Raw genomic sequence first — 19,283 nt, forward strand, 5'->3', positions numbered from 1 at the left:
TAAATCCTTGCCTGTACGATCTATCTGTGGTCAACTTAACTAGTTAATACTGTTTTCCAAAGTGGTAGCACGGTCTTACACGCCAATAGCAGCAGATGAAAAAGACCCTGCTGTCATCTCTCCAATTACTGGTATTTTCTGTTGTTGTTGTTGTTTTTTTTTTTTTTTTTGGTGGCTGACAATTTGATGGCCAGGAAATGATATTTATGGGTTTATTTCCTGATGACTAAAGTTAGACATGTTTTCAGGCTTGGTCACTTCTGTTCCTTGTTCTATGAATGTCTGCATCTTTGCCCATTTCTCTTTTTGTTACTGGTTTATATGCAGATAGCTCTTTAACAAGTTAGGTATATACTGTGAACATCTGTATCATATTCCACTTTGGGCTCATTTTTTCACTCTGTGAAATGTTCAGTAAACAGAAGTACTGTCAATGTAGCCAAATTATTCATTTTTCAGTGGTTTGCACATCCTCTTTTGTTTATGAAATCCTTCCCTTCCCCAAAGTCATAAAAATATTCTTCTATATTGTCTTCTAAAAGTTCTATAGTTTTAATTTTACTGTGTGAACCTTTAATCCACCCGGGATTGCTTTTTGTGCCTGATGCAAGGCAAGGTCCAATTCGCGTTTCCCCTTTGTGAAAAATTACCTAGGCCCCATTTATTAAATAATCCATCCTTCTCCCCGAAGTCTGCCATGACTGCCCTTTTAAAAATTAAGTTCTCATATTAATTGGATCAGTTTCTGAGCAATCTGTCCTTGTCTATTTATCTACTCGTAATCTCTATACCAATTCCACATTGTTTTAATCACTACATTTTAAAGTTTTTGTTGTTGCTTCTTTAGATGTCTGAGTAATGGTTTCTGTTTTTTTCATTTTAGAGTAAGCTTTAAAATCTGGTCATGCTAGGTTCCCCTCACTCCTCATTCTTTTTTATAATGTTTTGAATATCCCTGACCCTTTGCTCTTCCATTTACATTTTGGGATCAGCTTGTCAAGTATCACAGTGAAAACCATTGGGACTTTTTGTTGGAATTGCAGTAATCTATTAGCCAATTTGGACAAAGAGTTGAGACCAAGATGATCTTCTCCATCATAGTCCTTCCATTCATTTAGATCAATAGAAGTATTGGGTTTGTTTTTTTTTTTTTAAATCACCATTTGTCATTAAAAGGCTTACACAGCTCGTAAGATTTATTCTTACATACTCTATATTGTTTTGTTCCTACTGTAAATTTTTAATTATATTTAAATTGTGGAGACATGAGAGCTTGTAGCTGGATGCATAGAGACGTAACTGACATCTGCATATTGATTTTGTTCCAGCAACCTTGATAAGCTCTTAAGTCTTTTAATTTGCCTTGTAGACTCTTTGAATTTTCACAATCTGATCATACTTTAGTCCGTTAACAGATGAGTCACACTGACTGATTTTCTAATATTAACCAATTTACTTCCTGGGATAAATCCAATTTGGTCATCATTCCTTGTACTTTAAATGCAATGTTAGATTTGGTTTGCAAAAAACGCTTATTTTCTCATTGGAAGGTGCAGGGAGATTTTCTGTATCTCCATCAGGTCTCATTTATTAGTTGTGCTATTTAAATCTTCATGCCCTTCATGATCATGATTTTGTCTTCTTCATGATCTATTAATTAATCAGGGAGGTATGTTTAAAATGCCCATTATGTTGGTAGATTACCTTATTTCTCTTTGTAGCTGTGGCCATTTTTTTAAATATATGTTTTGAGGTATATTATTAGTCATTTAAGGTGCATTATTAAGAAGTTTAGAATTGTTCTATTCCTCTAGCCAATGAAACCCATCACCCCAGGAAGATGCTCTATCATGAGTAATCTAGGGAGGAAAAAGGGCTTAATATGGGGAGACTAAGGTTGAGAAAAATAACCTTACCCAAGAACACACAACTCAGTAAAGCTAAAACAGACTTTTGCTCTCAGATTATCTGTATGATATTCCTTCTACGAAACCATGTTCTTTGAAATCCAAAACGTTTTAGAATTTTAGATTATGAAGACATAAGCCAATAGAGGAAATAAATTAAACACACATTTTAAACATACCTCCCTGATTAGAACTGACTCTAGTAGAAAAGTTCAATGTTCAGTTAAAAAAAAAAAATCTGCTAAGGGAAGGGAGAGGATTTAAATAACTCCTTATGTGGCTGAAACAAAGAAAAAGCTGAAGGAGGAAACTGTCAGGTGATTTCAATGCAGAGAAAAAGAAAAGACAGTCACGGAATCCTGCTGTGTGCAGTAATTAAAAAGAAGTTACCAGTACAACACAGCTTAGGTCTTAAAAAAAGAGGAGGATGACAACTGGCATTCCGAGAACACTGTAGGAAGGACACTTGAAAAGAGAAAGCAAAGAGGAACTAAAATTGTAAAGTGAGATTTCAAAAAACCTAGGAGATAATATTAATTTCATAGCAAGAAAAAAGGGTTATTTTTTAAAAGCATGGTATCATCAATGCAAAAAACCGCAAGTCAGAAACTTTTGATAAAGGTCCATAATGTGCCAGTGTTTAAAGAAGAAAAACGACATATATATGTACATATGTATAGATACTGCATACGTATGCAGCCTAGGTAACTAAATGTATATAATTAACTACACACGCCCTTTTTTTCCAATCACTGGTACAAAGGTCAAGATGGACACTCACCCTGCCAGCGGATTAACCAGCTGACAGAACAGACAATGTGCTGACTCTGGTTATTATTTAGGAGGCATCATGAATATACTGTAAGGGAAATCGTATGTTCCGTATTATAACAAAGTTACAGTGAACCAAGTATCAACATACAAGCCAAGGACATCTGTACAAGATTTATTTTCATTAACCACAATGTTTTCGAGTGATGGTATACACCCTAATACAGAAGGAGTGAATTCAAATCCATCAAGAGTTAAAGGTCAGAGCCAAAGTCAGTGGCTTTAATCCCCAATCAAGAAGAGTTTCATCCACCATTTTTTCTTGATTGATAAGAGCTGGTGTACAGAACACCCTGTTCTAAGCTCCACCATGCTTTCCAACAAATAAGCACCACCAGGGACTAGACTTCATTGCTCCATCCTTGCTCTGGCTGTGCTGGTGGGTGGCAAGAGCCTCTTGTCTGCATTCGACCTCCCATTTACTCATAAGCATTCCTGTTTCCAGCCATAGCTTCCACAACTTCACATCTGAGCAATTTCTCCTGCATTGCATGGTCATAATATTGACAAACAGAGCTAATGAGAGCAATTAAATTGCCATCTGTTTAACAAAACATACCCTTCTGAGAGAACATCCACAGTCTTACTGCATTTAGTACATCGTCGCCACACTGAAATGACATGTTAGAATCAATACAAAATATTTATTTTTTTCCGAACCACAAAATTTACCCCAGAGCCACACTATAAGTTTCCTAGAATTTTAAACCATTAGCATTTTTCTAAGCAACACAGTCCAACCAGAAATGAAGATAATGTTCGACCAGAGGGAGTACAATGTGTACTGAGGTCATTAGAACATACCTCTGAAGGGGATTTTCTCTAATTCTCCCACAGCCACACCATCAACATCAGCAGGAATAGTCTATGTACTTGTGCCACTCGGCTCTGGAAAGAAGCTGAAAACAGGGTCTTGGCCAGGGGAGGAGGGAAAGTGTCAGTGACTTAGTTCATCAAAACTAAGGGGACAAAACAGATCGTTACCCTTGAAAACATCAGGGGTCCTTTCATCAATTCTGGTGGCCAGAAACTGGGGCAAATTTCCATAAGGTAATGAAAGTAACAAGAAAGCCATTTCTCCAAGAACTCCTATTTTAACTTCTGATAAACATGAACTTCATCTTACGCAATCTTACTGAAAACTGCAACCACAACCGAAAAGGTCCTATAAACCTATTCTAGGTGTCAGTCAAGGGATTCACATTCTGATCTTACATTTTAAAGTCCCCTTAAGAGGCCTAGACCTGGAGTAAAGTAAACATAATATTCTGAAGCACAATGAGACACCATTAAAAAAAAATCAGCTCAAAACATCCAAACTGCCTGGATACCTAATGGAGGTTTTTTGTTTTGCTTCTTAGTTTTAAAATATTTTAATATCTCAGATTAGTGTATATTCATAAAACAATGTTCAGTTATTTTCAATAATAGCTGCTTATTAAACAACTGAATTTCAGCTCAAGGGCAATGCTTCTATAATAATCATGGAAATAATTAACTGCCATAAAACAGAAAAAACACAGCAGAAAATATAGCCGGTCTCAATAAGAAAAGAAGACAAAATCTGGAAGGGTTACTCTGGAGATTAAACAGGCTTATTTAAATACTATGATACAAGTGTTCCTGCTCACTTTATGTTGCAGAAACCAATCGTGTTTGCTAGATCACCATGACCTTTGCCAGTACGTGTGCACAGAACACCACTCTGAAGTTCTCCTTTTGTGCTGAAAAACATTCAAGTCCCTTGTTCGGTCATTACAGAATATTGCAAGGCGATGCATGTGCAAACTCTTCCTGAGGAATTCTTCTTGTGTGCAAATTTGCAACCCAACAGAAAGCATGGCGTCTGTAACCAGGGGAGTGGCAGCTCTATGAGGCTGGGGCACCAGAGACGCACACAGCAGGAACGCCGCGGGCGCCCACCCTCCTGCCGGTTCACTTACCGCTGTTTCCCTCCTACACCCCAAAGAAAGGGAGAGGAACTGCCTCAATCTTGTAAAAGGGACAGGAAAAAAAAAAGTAACTTTCCCACAAAATTTAGTAACGCACAACTCATGCATCCAGGTTTGTGTTTCTTCTAAATCTACCTAAGTACTACTAGATTAAGAGTCACACTCTACGAGGTTTGGCTTTCCGCCCCACAGAAAACAAAGCAGTAGCTCCTGTCAGGTGAGGGTACAGCTGTGACCACAGAGACCAGGAGAGGACACTGTTACTGAAGCATAAGGCCAACTCTGAAAGTAAGTACTGTCTCTCAAAACCATCGTCATTTACTTTGACAGGTCATTATTCCAAGGTGACCGAGCTGGCTTTCTTTCGGAAAGTCTGGTTTCAGGCTGCACACACACACGAGTCAGGCTCGCCGAATCAACTACGTGTAGCCTAAGGAGACAATCAATGTACAATTTTCTGTCCTCAGTGATTTGGGCCCCACAAAAGCCAGGACTTAACTGGGGTGGAAAGACTAGATACTGTACTGGCAAGAAGAATACAAGTAAACATGAGAGGAAAATACTTTCTGGCTGACCATGCTTAGTCAATACAAAACGGAGGGCAAATCTTATCTCCTCCCATGTTGCAAACTCGGAATTTTGCTAAGAAACCCAATTAAATAAGCAAGGTCAATTTCTACTTAAAGAAATAGGGTTTTCATCCTGCAATGTGCCTCAAGGGGCCAAGATAATGAGTAGCAACCAGGTCACATGCACTAGGAGATGAGTATTTTCTTTCTCCAGTGTCTTCCATTCATGGATTTGTAGTACCAAGCCCTGGCCCACTGTGAGCTGCAGTCGCTGTGCAAATATTCAAAGAAACTAAATTTTGCAAACTTTGCCCACTTTTTGTTAACACATAATAATAATAATAATAATAAGACAATATAAAATATTTCTCCATTAACTTAATAATGCAAAAGCATCCAAAGATTTTAATGCCAATTCACATCATAATACAATGCTTTTATAGAGAAAGTTCCATTGTTGACCAAAGAATACTCTCCCAAAAAAAGCATTTGGGCACATTATTAGGATAATGAAGAATTCATCCACATTTAAAGAAACACCCCAATTTTATTCCTTTCAGAATTATATTATTAAAACCACTCAGGAGAGACGTCAGTCACAGGTGTTACATTTATAAGCCCGCAGCAAGCATGCCACGGCAAAAAGTAAAATTGGGACTTCATGATAGAATGGAGTTCTTCCTTGACACCACAATGTTACTGGGGTACCAAATCAACCTGCACAGGGCACAGTGAGAGCCTGTGTATATTCTTACAGTAATTCAGTGTTTACCAATACAATCTAAGATGCTCACAGAGTTAAACGGTCCAGTTCAAAGTCCTCTGCAAAATCCACCAACTCTCGTTGATAAGTACTTTAAAAACCTGACAATCTGTACATTTACTTCTCAGATCAGTAATTTTACCAATAGAGGACTTCTATCAGATGACTTCCTTGCTCCTATCATCACACTTCAAACTCTCCCATCCAGCCTGCTCCTGAGAAAAGACAGACTGAATTGACAAAGGCAACTCTATGAGAAACCTGATAATCAGAATTGTGACACTATCCCTGATACATCTTGTTTTGCCCCAAGTTCTCTGAAGAGGTAAACAGCATGACACAGCCAGAGTCAAGAATATGCTCAATTTAGAGTCAAGCAAAATTGAGAAGAAAAATATTTTCACCTGCCACATCTATTTTTCTTTGCCTTCCAGAAACAACTAGAATAATCTTTCGAGTCTTTTGTAAGAACCTAAACAGCACTGTGGGTGTAGGAAAAAAATATATAGCTGTGTCACAGCTGGAAGGAAGCTTGAAACAGCAATGCTACTTCTCTAGTATACTTGAATATAATGCTAAAAAAGATGCAGACGGCAAACTTTGTTTTTCAAAGTACCTATCTCACCCATTTAAAATGAAATGGATCCAGAAGCCCACACCATTTACTGTATTTGGACTGAATAACCGTATCTGCTTCCTAGGGCATCACAGTAACTAGCTGTTACCACTGGAAATTTCTCCACGATACTAAAAAGGGAGCTTTAGTGCTGAAGTCCAGCACACTCCTACACTAGCATTATGCCAATACTCCAGCAGCTGGTGAAATCATGTGAAGTGACAGAGGGAATGGATATGTTCTACAGAGTTGGTCCCCAACATTAACATGAATATGCCACAGTGAGGCGGGGGAGATCCGACCAGTGAGCAACACGCTTCTACTTTCCCACTCATTAAGCATCCTGCTACAAAGTCACACCTGACACCTTAGTGGGGGAGTCTGTGATACCATAAACCTTTTCACGAAGCATTTGTGAGTTGAACACCATGGTCACAGAGTTGCAAAGTGCACAAAGCTCAAGGCACAGAGTAGAAAAAAGTTGTGAACTGGTGAGGGGGAAAGTTATGGCAGAAGCCAAGTTAACGGTTTCCTTTAATGAGACTTTCTAATGCTAAACAAAGACCAACTCTTTTAAAAGGGGTTGTTTTTTTGGTAATGGGCGAAAAACACTGCACTGTAATGATCTGCTTGATTTTAAAGCAAAAGAGATTCTGATGTGCAAAGCCAATGTGCTGAAGTGCCAAGTCCACAAATGAACAAAACAAGTGCTTTTTAAAAAAAAAAAAAAAAAAAAAAAAGATTCTCTGTTCTTCTATTTTTGGAGGAAGCTGCTGATGTTGGCTGCTGGATTTCCCTTAGCAATGGTCGCTTTTCAAGATGCTTGTTCCTCACAGAATCTGTAGGTAAACTCATTAAAAGATTGTCCCATTTCAAAATCATCCCCAAGTCTAGCAGCAACTGTTTTTTGTTTTTGTTAGTTTTTTTGTTTTTTTAAAATTACAAACCAAAGTAAGAAGTCCAACATCCTCTTCCAAGAACAACTTTGTGACAGAGCTCCTGAGTGTCTGCAGGCCCCCCGCTGTGCTCCGAATACAGTCTCTGCAGCTCCAGTGTGTCCTCTTTTCGGGAAGGAAAGTACATTCAATACATTCACTATCTGTACCCTCTGGAACTTGCACACGCTGACGAGCTGTCTAGAAAAAAAACATTGCAACGGAAAAAAGTATGAATAGCAGATAGCATCTGATAATGGTAAGAATCTATTTAATACGTAATTCTCAACCCCCTTGCAATCCCCAAAAGGAGATAAAAAAAAAAAAAAACAAGCTGACTGAAGTGAAAGGGGCTGTGTGATCAGGGACTGAGGCGAGGCCGTCATCCCATTCTAGGAGAGACTCCAGAATCTGGGAGGTCCCTGACAGCTGCTGGAAACCACGGCCACCAACTAGACTCAACAGTCTGGCCTTGACCACACAGAGTGCCTCGTGGAGAACACCATTCCATTAGATTCCCCACACCGCCCCCACCAGGAGCTGCCTGGCATAACGAGACAGTCAGAAAAGGTAAGAAGGTTGTTACTTACTATAAGCCAACTCATCCCCAGCTCTCTTCCGGGACTGGTCACCTCTGCGGATATGAAAAGAAGAAGGAATCAAGAGAACACGCAGACATCTTCATACACCAAAAGAGGAGAAATGAAGGGACAGAACCCGTAACAGAAGGAAAGCAGGTATTTCAATTCTAACAACACAGCTTAAAACAGACATTAAACCTGAATATTCTTAGCTAAAAGGTGCTGCCTTTTATTTTTTATTTTTTAAAAGATTTTATTTGTTTATTTGACAGAGAGAGACAGCGAGAGAGGGAACACAAGCAGGGGGATAGGGAGAAGCAGGTTTCCTGCTGAGCAGGGACCCTAGGATCATGACCTGACCCAAAGTCAGAGGCTTAATGACCGGGCCAGCCAGGCACCCGAGGCACTCCCTTTTACATACAGAAAGCTATTAAATGGAGGAAGGGTTAGCCATATAAATAGCTTACACTGGGTTCTAGGAATAGGTTCAGACTAAAAATGTCTTTGAAGATAAACCTGGATTCTGCTACCAACATAGTCAGTGACCTGGCTTATACTAGGACAAACCTCAAATATGAATCCAAAATGTTCCCTCAAAACGCACCCCCCTTTTTAAGTAGGCTCCACATCCAGCAGGGCGCCCAACATGGGGCTTGAACTCACGACCCTGAGATCAAGAGTTGGATCCTCCATCTTCTAAGCCACCCAGGCAACCCTCCCCCACCCCACCCCGCCGCAGAAAGCCTTACTGTAAGACCAAACACTGCTTAAGGCTTTCGTGAAAAATCTAAGAACTTTTATTTTTAAGATTTTTATTTATTTATTTGAGAAGAGTGAGAGTTGAGAGATGACAAAGGGAGAAGGAGCAGCAGACTCACCACTGAGCAGGGAGCCCAATGCAGGGCTCGATCCCAGGACCCTGAGATCATGACCTGAGCTGAAGGCAGCCACTTCAATGACTGAGCCACCCAGGTGCCACCCCCCCAATCTCAGAATCTTAATATATACGAATACCCTTCCCGCAGGTGGAAGAACACGAACCTTCACATGTATTAAGCAGTTCATCTCCTCCACCTATAGAAGTTGTAGTTCCACTTTACAAATAAGGAAATAGAAGTCCTGACTAGGTCCTGTGCTGCCTATAAATCCTAGTTTTGTCTTTCCAGTTTCTCAGACAATAATCCAGACAAATAACTAAACTGCTCAAGTAATGAGTAAGAACAATGGATTTGCTAGCTTTCTCTTGCTCGGTCCCTCAGTACCATCTACACAGTTCATCTCCTCTTCCCCAAAACACTTTTGGCTCTACCCAGCACTGTCCTTGGCCACTGTTTCTTCTCCGTGTATATATTCTACATCGTCTAGGACGGCAATCATACCAGTCCTGTGACTTGAAATACTATCCATACGCCAATGACTCCCAGATTTCTGTCTCCAGCTCTCATTTCTTCCCTACACTTCAGACTTGTAGGTCCAACTGTCTCCTCACCACTGTCACTTGGATGATTGTTAAATACTGCCAGTATACCATGGCCAGTGACTCCACTCCATCCCTACTCCTTCTTTAGTCTTCCTCAATAAATGGCACTACTAGCCACTCAACTACTCAGACCAAAATCCTAGCTCATTCCTGATTTCTTTCTTCCTCTCCTCTGGAGCACTCTTTAGCAAAACATAATCCAAATCAAACACTTCCCATCAACTCCATGGCTACACTCCCAACCCACGCCACTATTATCTCTCCCCTATGCAGTCTGCAAGAGTCTTATTATTAGCCCAGACCAGAGCCAGAGCAATCTTATGTAAAAGCATAAATTAGATTATTTTATGCCTCTGATTAAAACCCTTCAGTGGCTTTCCATCACAGTTAAGAATCAATTCAAATTCATTTTCCAAGTCCTGTGAGACATGGCTCTTGCCTACCTCCCCACCGTCCACTGTATGTCAGCCATGCTGGTTTTTCTTCTTCCCTGGGACATGCCAGCACTTTGGTACTTTACATCTTCCCTGCCAGTAGCACTCGTGCCACCAGTTAGCCATGTGGCTGTCTCTTTATCACCTACGGCCTCACTGGAATGTCTGCCCCTGGGAAGGCATTTCATGTCCCAATTAGCTGGACCAGCCCTTCACACATGCCCTGGTCACGCCCTCACTCTTTATCCCGTGCTCTGTCTCAATTTCTTCACAGCGCTTTTTATTATTTGAAATAATTTGCTTACATGTTTATTATTTATCTCCCAACATTAGAACATAAGCTCCATAAAAACAGGAATTTGTTTACCCAGTACCTAAGAACAGTATCTAGCAAAAAATAAGTATTTGCTGAATTAACAAATCAGTGAATAATTGATAAATGGCCTCTAGAGACAGACTATGAAGATGACAGCCCAAGTGATTATTTCGTGCTTCAGAGTGATCTTCTAGATTAGCAGTTTCCCAGGAAAGAAATCTCTTGCTGGGCGAGGTGAGGAGTCTCAATGACCGGGCAGGAAGAGAAGACACCAAATGGCCTCTGAGGGTTCGTCTCTAGGCTGGGCATTTAGAGAAAACCATGCACCACATTTAGCATGTATCAGCCTTAACCTACAGAGCTCGCAACACCTGTGTCCTACTGCCATTTTTTAAACACCTCCTGTTAACACTGTGCCTACAAAGCCAGTTGGTAACCTGTATTATTATCTACACTTATATATTATCTTCTATGAGTACCATCACAGTAACATTCACCAAATATTCTAAATAAGTTAATGCTGATCAAAAAGGAAGACATGGGATTCTCTATCCAGAACCTCAACTTCTATAGATAACCTTCATTGCCACCCCTGAAAGGTTAAATAAAAACTGAACATGCAAAAATAATAGGAGAAAAATAGAGCTGTGAAAACAACAGAAGTCACAGAGAGAGAATGTAGATGTGATCTACTCAAGAGGCTGCCAAAGACATCAGCTAACGGCCAAGTCTAGAAAGCTATGGTTGCCCTCAAAACCAGATCCTTGTTACGAGATGAAAAAATGCCAATTCCAGAGTGACCCTCTCAGCTGAAAAGATCAACAATACTCCTACAAGGTACCATTTTGTTCCAGAAATCCAAGTAACAATTACTCTGCAAAATACTTGCCTTTAAAAGCTACTTACTATGGGCACCTGGGTGGCTCAGTGGGTTAGGCCGCTGCCTTCGGCTCAGGTCATGATCCCAGGGTCCTGGGATCGAGTCCCGCATCGGGCTCGCTGCTCAGCAGGGAGCCTGCTTCCCTTCCTCTCTCTCTGTCTGCCTCTCTGCCTACTTGTGATCTCTCTCTGTCAAATAAATAAATAAAATCTTAAAAAAAAAAAAAAAAGCTACTTACTACAAGCTCTGAAGAGGCCCAACGGGCCGGTGTGAGAGAAGGTCCCGTCTGAGGGCGCGCGTGTGAGAAGTTCCCACACAAGCTTTCCTCCATAATGTAATAGACACCAACCCGCCCTCTCCCACCCTCCAATAATCAATCCTATGACACAGATAACTGATAAAAACAAAATGCTGTTTTTAGCTTATATGTTAATTCTAGCTTACAAATAAGTCTACTTCCATGTATCTAAAGATGCTGCACATAAACTCCAGCTCAAATGAGAAACACCCATTAACTGTAGTCGAGGATGTATTTGACAACATTCACATCATTTCAAAACACTTTGAAGACATTCTGTGCCATCTACATCAAAGCTGGGTGCTGCCTTTCAGGACTAATCCACGTAAACAGAACACAGTCCTAAATGAAAAAATAGTTCACAAAGCTGAACAGCAATCATGTGACTAATTAGGAATAAACCATAAAATGACGGCTCAATCAGAACAGCCAGTAACAGAATTCTTGTTAAATAGCCCGTATTATATTCTCAAGGTTTTCTGCACCCATGGACACCATTTTTTCCAAAACAATCCTAGTCAAATAATGGTCAAAGGCAGCATTGAGTCCGGCAGGGCAGAATGTGGAAGGCCCATACACACGAGCTGGAAGCACAGACAGACTTGCTCTCAACTGCTAAGTATAGAACATGTGCCCATCCTTTCCAACAGGTCTGAGCCAGCTCAGCAGTAGATTGTAGGAAGTCCGAGAATGTCAGGTTAGGCAGGACCTACAATGTGCAAAGTACCCAACAGGATAATCTGTTCTCATATTAATGTATATAGTATGCTGTTAATTCTAGAAATGGCCCAATCTGGTTTGTACAACAAAACAGGTTAATCACATCACCTCTTGGAATACAAACTTTAAATGCAGCCCTGCACCCTGGTGTCTTCTTTCAGTTCCAAAATAAGGGTTAGGAAAATATCTCTGGATATGTTGTGGAAGGTGAGTTCAAGGTGTTCAGAGAAATCCACAAGAGCTACCTTCATCCATTGCTTCATAGAAATGAAATTTTTTCAGAAGCCTGTTTATTTTTTAAAGGCATCAATAAACTCACCCCTAAAATTAAAAGCAACCATTTAAATAAAAACATTAATAAAAGCATAGATGTCAATATTATGGTAAGCCTAGAGGAAACAATAAAAGGTAGACTCAGATTATTTTGTATTTACTTAAGAAAAAACTTTTAACTGTAATTCAAAACCCATAACCCATAAAGATATAACCTGATAAAATTACACAAAAATAAAAAACTTCTGCATGACTTAAAATAAAACAAAAAAACACCATAAGCAAAGTCAAAGACAAATCGCGAAAACTAACAGACTTTTATCTCAGGCAGAGAGTCAATCTCTTCAATATAGAAACAGCTCCTAGAATTCCAGGGGAAAAAAGGCTAACGAACAGAAAAGTGAGCAAAAGGCATAAACAGGCCATATACAGGAAAAGAAATGCAAACCTGATAATATTCTCAGCTTCATTCTTAGCAAGAGAAATGCAAATTAAAACAATCTGAGTAATTATTTTTCACCTGCCAGACCAGTGAAAATCCAAAGCCATGAGGAAGAGGCCATGAAGAAGAGGAACTTTTCAAACTGTGCTGGTGGATATGCAAAATGGCACGAACCCCCTATGAAGGGCAATTTGGTGATATTAATCAAAGTTACAACTACATTTACTCTTGACCCAGCAATCCCACTTATGGGAATTTACTCTTCAGATAAACCGGCAACAGGTACATAATTAATGCATGTACAAGTGTACTCATCACGGCATTCTCTGTCACAGCAAGACTGGAAATAAGTCCAGTTGCCATCCACAAGGGACTGATTACACAAGTTCTATCTACACAACAGAAGGGATAAGAAAGGAGTAAAAGTAAGAATACATGTTGTGTTTGCCTGTATCTGTATATTAAAAGAAGCACTGAAAGGAATCATTAAGGAACTAATAAAACAGTCACCTAAAGGGGTAGGTATAGACGGGGAGACAAGTAGGAGTAAAACTTCTCAATGTGTACTTCCTGTATCATTCTGACTTTTGAACTCTTCAAAAATGAGTAAGCAAAATTACTATGGCATTAAACAGGCTCATTCTCTATATGAAAATAATACCACTATTAGAGATATGGTAATTAATGTCAGAAAACACCTGACCACTGGACTTGAGGGAGAAAAATTACCTGCCAACATTCCAGCATTTTCTATGGCCTTGCCTTCCCTTAACTTGACCCAAGAATATCAGGTCTACGAGACCTACCTACACAGCTTCCGGGAGCCTTTCCTGTGCGAGCTGCCAGTGAGTGAGCCAATGACCCGTGAATTACTCAGTGCCCCTGCATCCACAGGAATACAGATGGCACCAGGACGAAATGGGAATAAACAGCAATGCCTAAGGCTGCAAAAAACAGATTTTCTGCTTTCTTTCCTAACCTGTGCTGAGACCAGAGACAGTAAAAACGATCTTGGTCAAGACTGGTAATATGAGATTTAGCTTGGCCTCAGAAACTATAAAAGAGGAATGTCCATCCCCAGCCCTAGTCAGATAAGTGAGTAAAAATTCAACCTACTATTTGTGATCACAACTATATCTCAGGGAGGAACCGAGGTGTCTAACTTTCCATAACTTTCTTCCTTTAATGTCAGGAATTCAAATAAGAGAAGATATATTAAAGTGCTGAGTAAAAAGTAAGGATCATGAAAATGTAAGGCCTTACTGTGTCCGTGAATGATCTGGTGATGCAACTTGGGTGTTTTTCCACAGAATATTCTATTTCGGTTGAAAATATGCACTTTTCAAGACTTTCTGGGTTATAGCTAGGATCCTGAATTGCAAATTTCAGAAAAATCAGCCACATGTGTATATCAAAACCAAGCAAGGCAAATTTTCTGGACACATATAAAGAGATACCCTATTTTTTTTAAGAAGAAACAAGTAGATTTTAGAGCAAAAGCAAAAATAAGAAAACTAGAATCAAAAAGCCACTTTACTGGTTTAGTCACAAACTAGTCATTTACTAGTTCAGTCATAGAAGTACATTATAAGTAATCATAACATCTCACCAATGCTGAGAGGAGAAGGTCACAACTGGAAGAGCCCTTCTAGGCCTCCCAGCCTCACTGCTCCCCCACAGAGAGCTCCTTTCTTCCAAATCCGTGTTTAGTGAAGGGCAGTTTCCATAAACTCAAATCCCAGCTTCACCATTTCCAGAGACCGGCAGCTAACCTCTCCCCCAGCAGCATCACCCTGACTACTTGGTGGCTGTTTCCCATTCTAAGAACTCTGGTCTCCCTCCCTTGCCAAACCAAAGTGGCCAAAGGAAATGGACGTATTTTGTTAAAAAAGAAAAAAAAGACACTTGCCTCGTAAAACCATTCTGTATAAGTTCTCTTTGAAGTTTCTGATCCTCAGCAGCATATTCAGAAAGTTCAGATTCCACCGCCGGAGGAAGAATGTTTGGAATAAATTTAGAAAACAGAGTTGGAGCCATCTGAACCCACTCTGTGAAGGAAGGAAAAGATCCATTAAAGAAATCATAAAGACAAATTCCATGAAAAAGTGAAAGCTTTCTTTGTTCACAGAAAGAATCTATGTTCTTAAACCAAACTTAAAGCGGGGAAAAAAAGCAATGCAATCCCATCCTGACAAGGAATCTACAAACAGGTTAAATCTCCTTTCTAAAAAGAATGAACAGTACAAAGAAAGCAGATATTTTTACATTTTGCTGATAAATGAACACTCTCTTCCCTTTATCTGTGAACACTAAATATAAACAACATCCACCTGTAACAAGGGCATGCTAAACTAAAACCAGCACTCCGCCTTCCTTGTTGCTGGTCCTAATTTACCACTGTTACCCTTTCAGATCCTTTTAAAGGCTGCCCTTTCAAATTTTCCCTTTGGAAAACATCTTCGCTGTATAGATCAAAAAACCATAAAATGTCAATCTGGGTTTAACCCAGTAAACTCACTTTAAAAACTATAATCTGAGTAAATAATTCTAAATCTGGGGGTGGGGGAGAACATGTTTGATGCTGTGCAGTGCTGGGTCAATGGTAAGTAAAAAATGTCCAACAGGAGAACAGTTAAGTTAGACATGACCAAAACAAAACAACAACAACAAAAAAATAAATACCACAAAAAAAACAATCCACTCTTCCCTTGTATAAACTCATGGCAAAATGTTCTCAACAGTGTCCCTCCTTCTAGCTCAACTCAAATATACCTTCAGAGTCTCAATACGGCCCCCAGGAGAACCACTCATCCATCAGTGAGAGGTGGCGGGAGCCAGACTGATCTGCCATTTTATGGAACTCCAGGCAATCATTAAAATAAAGATGAAGAAATCAAAGAAAAGAGTGTGTATTAAATGAAGGAGTGCAGGATGGGACAGCTGGCACTGTGCCTAAACTAAACTTCTAAAGATCAGATGGAAACACACCAAAAATTTTAATAGTCGTAAGAACCTACAAAGATTAGGGCTCAGGAATTTAGTTTAAGTTCAAATGCATTCATCATACAAAGATCAGCACTTGAGAACCAGTGCAATGAACGCAACTTTTACACTTGAAATTCAACTTTTAAAGTATTTTAACCTTAATCTGTCAGGTGAATAAAACTACTTTAACAAACTAGGAACACAATGGGTACTGGCAAGGCATGTAAATATCAAAATATGTTTAACAGTATCTCAGAAAATGCCTAGGGCAGCAAAAGGTTAGTCGCTGATAAAATTCTCCTTTTCAAAAGGACAACTCTCAAATACAGAATTCTCCTCACAAGTAGTATGAATCCTATTACAAGAGCTCAAACCCGGATAAAAATATACCTATGAATTTTTCTACACGTAGTGATTGGTTTTATTCTGCAATACTGTTATTTACAATAAAAGCCAGAGCTGATAAAGCTGCCTACTTGGGAGACAGAATTTAGAAATTTGTTATACTGCACTTGGATGTCTTCCAAAATAAAAGAAAATCATTCATAACCTAGCACTAAAAGAAAAATTCATGAGCCATTTTTATCACATCCAGTAAAATAAACATAAAAGTGTCAAACTACAAACATCAGTTCATAGGACATATGTAATAAAATGTTTTTGCTACTTTATAGAAGTAATTACTGAGAATAACTTGTTAATGAAGTTATGAGGAACAGAGTTTAAGACCTGATGAAAACTTAAGGTAACATGACATCTGGATATTCTAGAAGACTAACTGCTTAAAGTAGCCTGAGAAAGAAGGTATTTCTGACATCACAGTCTACCTACAATACCACAGTTTTTAAGTGGTTTCGATTTCAGCAAGCTAAATTCTGACATATTTTTAAGCAAACAATCAAGCCATTAATTAATTAAAATAACTACTGGACTTAACTGGATAGTAATAGAAACAGCTAATGTTATTAGCTATGTTTAAGTACTATGCTAAGCTCTTTAGATAATGTTTTATTTCATTTAATCCTAAAACGACAAAGAATTCCACAAAAATAGTGCGGTCGAGAAAGCATCCCTTATGTTTCTAGGTGGTAGCACAATGTTCTACCCTGAGAACTTTTGCAATCTCTCTACTACAGATTTTTTAAAAATTTGCTATACGGGGCGTCTGGGTGGCTCCGTGGGTTAAAGCCTCTGTCTTCGGCTCAGGTCATGATCTCAGGGTCCCTGGGATCCAGCCCCGCATCGGGCTCTCTGCTCAGCGGGGAGCCTGCTCCCCCCCCACCCCGCCTGCCTCTCTGCCTACTTGTGATCTCTCTCTCTCTGTGTCAAATAAATAAATAAAATCTTTTAAAAAAATTTGCTATACAACTGTATGATAATTTTGACATTCTGGCTTACAAACAGGAAGATATATACAAAACATCTTGGAATTCCTTTAAATTCGGTAGCTTTTTTATAAGATAGATACATTGAGATAATTTATAAACCATGCCTTTGAATATAGTGCTCTTTGACATTTGGTTCTGCTTTTCTCAGTATTTCTTTCTTCACAATAAACTTATGAAATGACTGTAATTTTACCAACACTTCTAGATTCCCTGCAAGTAACAATGGGCCTAGGAAGATGAGAGTTGCGGATGTGTATGTCGATGCATATCTATAGTGGGGGGGGGGTACAAGTAAAGGAGAAACTCCACAACAAAAAAGACAGAGATTAATACTGGACATAAGAATCAATTTTGTCCAAAATGTCTGCTACCAATTAGTTCTTGTATTTCCTAAACTAGCTGGTTTTCATCAGGACAGAAGGAATTCCAAGGGAGTCCTGAGTTTACATTTCACCATGATGAGTGCAGTATCTACTCAGGTTTTGTTTTTGTTTTTTGCTATAACAAATCCAAATACCATTAGGCCTCAAAAAACACATAGACAAACTCTGCCCTTTAGATAAGGCTGGAGCTGTCATAAACAAACAAAGAAGTCTAACCCCAAAAGAAATGTGGCTGTTTACCTGGCCTGAGAGTGTACAGGCCTTTCACAATATTCGCCATAGTTGAAGGTGTGACCTGAAATGGTGTTGACTGGGCTTCTAAAAGTAAAGCTGAAAGAAGAGAAAATGGGTTATAAAAATGATAGAACATGTCAAGTTTCTCTATTATTACTTCTCCCAAAACTAAAGTAAAACAAGTGCAAGAAAAACAGCCCCAGAGGACAAACCAAGTCTGTAAGTTAAAGATTTTTTTTTAATCCAACACAGTAGAGCTCAATCTAACAAGTAAATATGTGCAGGTCTGTTAAAACACTAATGGAGATGATTCAATTCATGGAGGTTCTGAAAATAAGCTTTCCAAAAGCAGTAGTATTCATGGTACTTAGCAAGTGCACTGAAAGTGCTTCCCATTAAGTTCATGAGTCAGAAGATTTACATTTGGAAAATAAAATGTTCTCTAACACCCCAACCATTCCTCTTTCCCCAAATCACCATATTAGAGGCTCTTGGGATTTTTCTGAAAGACACGTTATTGGTAATTTTAGTAACTGGGATCAAAGTCAGAAACTCACATTCCCAAACACTAGAGCGGCACGTACTTTTTCCTATAGGAACATACAGGCAAGAGATCGCCTGGCTCATCCTCACTTTGCTAACTCTCACAACCACATGACCCTGACTGACCATGCCAAGTCAGCTTTCTTTTAGGTTACCTTCTCCAACAAAGATTTTATTAGAACATTTTTAAATAAGTAAGAAAATTCTAGATAATACCATTAACAGATACAAATGTATTCCATTATTTTAGTGGATACAACAGATACCAATGATTCCAAACAGCTCATTTTTAAATTTCTCTCTCAAAGACTGCCTGTAATTTAGTACCCCCAAAACCCACAAGACTTGGCATAATTTTATTCTAAGCCAGGCTTGTAAAGCTGTATAGGCTATGCCTTTTCAAAATGAAAGCGCCTCCTCACTTGACCAGCAATGATTTTATAGTTTCTAAACATACAATGCAAGTTACGTTTGAATTTATATAATGAAGGACAGAGGTGCACCATTCCAGCGGATCCTTCGGATTCTCTCTCTCAGCAATAGACAGTGATAACTCTGAACGCTGCAGGTAAGTTTTAAGAATGACAAATGTTAAGCACCGCAGAAAATCACGTTTCAGGATATATTGTTCAAAAATTGCAATTCTAAATTTTAGGTTCTGGGAGTCTCTTCAACTCAAGGTTATCTCTAATTTCAACATGTGCCCCACATGCAGGCTCTTTTTCTATTCATTCATTTCCCTACTTTTTGACA

At 39.2% G+C, this 19,283-nt stretch overlaps 1 protein-coding gene and 1 long non-coding RNA gene across 3 annotated transcripts in view; both read right to left on the reverse strand.

Annotated features, from left to right (window-relative positions):
• Positions 1–146: 146 nt before the first annotated feature.
• CACUL1 (CDK2 associated cullin domain 1) overlaps positions 147–19,283 on the reverse strand; it is a 77,272-nt gene continuing 58,135 nt past the window's right edge. The window contains exons 6-9 of one of the 2 annotated variants that reach the window (XM_047701420.1): positions 17,994–18,083; positions 14,907–15,045; positions 8,164–8,207; positions 147–7,774 (exon numbers count right to left, since the gene is read on the reverse strand). In XM_047701420.1, coding sequence (XP_047557376.1) covers positions 7,734–7,774; positions 8,164–8,207; positions 14,907–15,045; positions 17,994–18,083 — 314 coding nt within the window. In that variant the 3' untranslated portion in view covers positions 147–7,733. The remainder of the gene's footprint in view (positions 7,775–8,163; positions 8,208–14,906; positions 15,046–17,993; positions 18,084–19,283) is intronic. The other variant, XM_047701421.1, reaches the window with a different exon arrangement.
• LOC125084291 (uncharacterized) lies at positions 10,156–14,900 on the reverse strand. The gene is made up of 2 exons (XR_007122586.1): positions 11,499–14,900; positions 10,156–11,285 (listed from the first exon to the last, which is right to left on the reverse strand). It is a non-coding gene; the product is annotated as an uncharacterized LOC125084291 (long non-coding RNA).

The sequence above is a fragment of the Lutra lutra genome, chromosome 14 (genome assembly GCF_902655055.1).
Source record: "Lutra lutra chromosome 14, mLutLut1.2, whole genome shotgun sequence".
In the NCBI taxonomy this organism is placed as follows: Eukaryota; Metazoa; Chordata; class Mammalia; order Carnivora; family Mustelidae; genus Lutra; species Lutra lutra.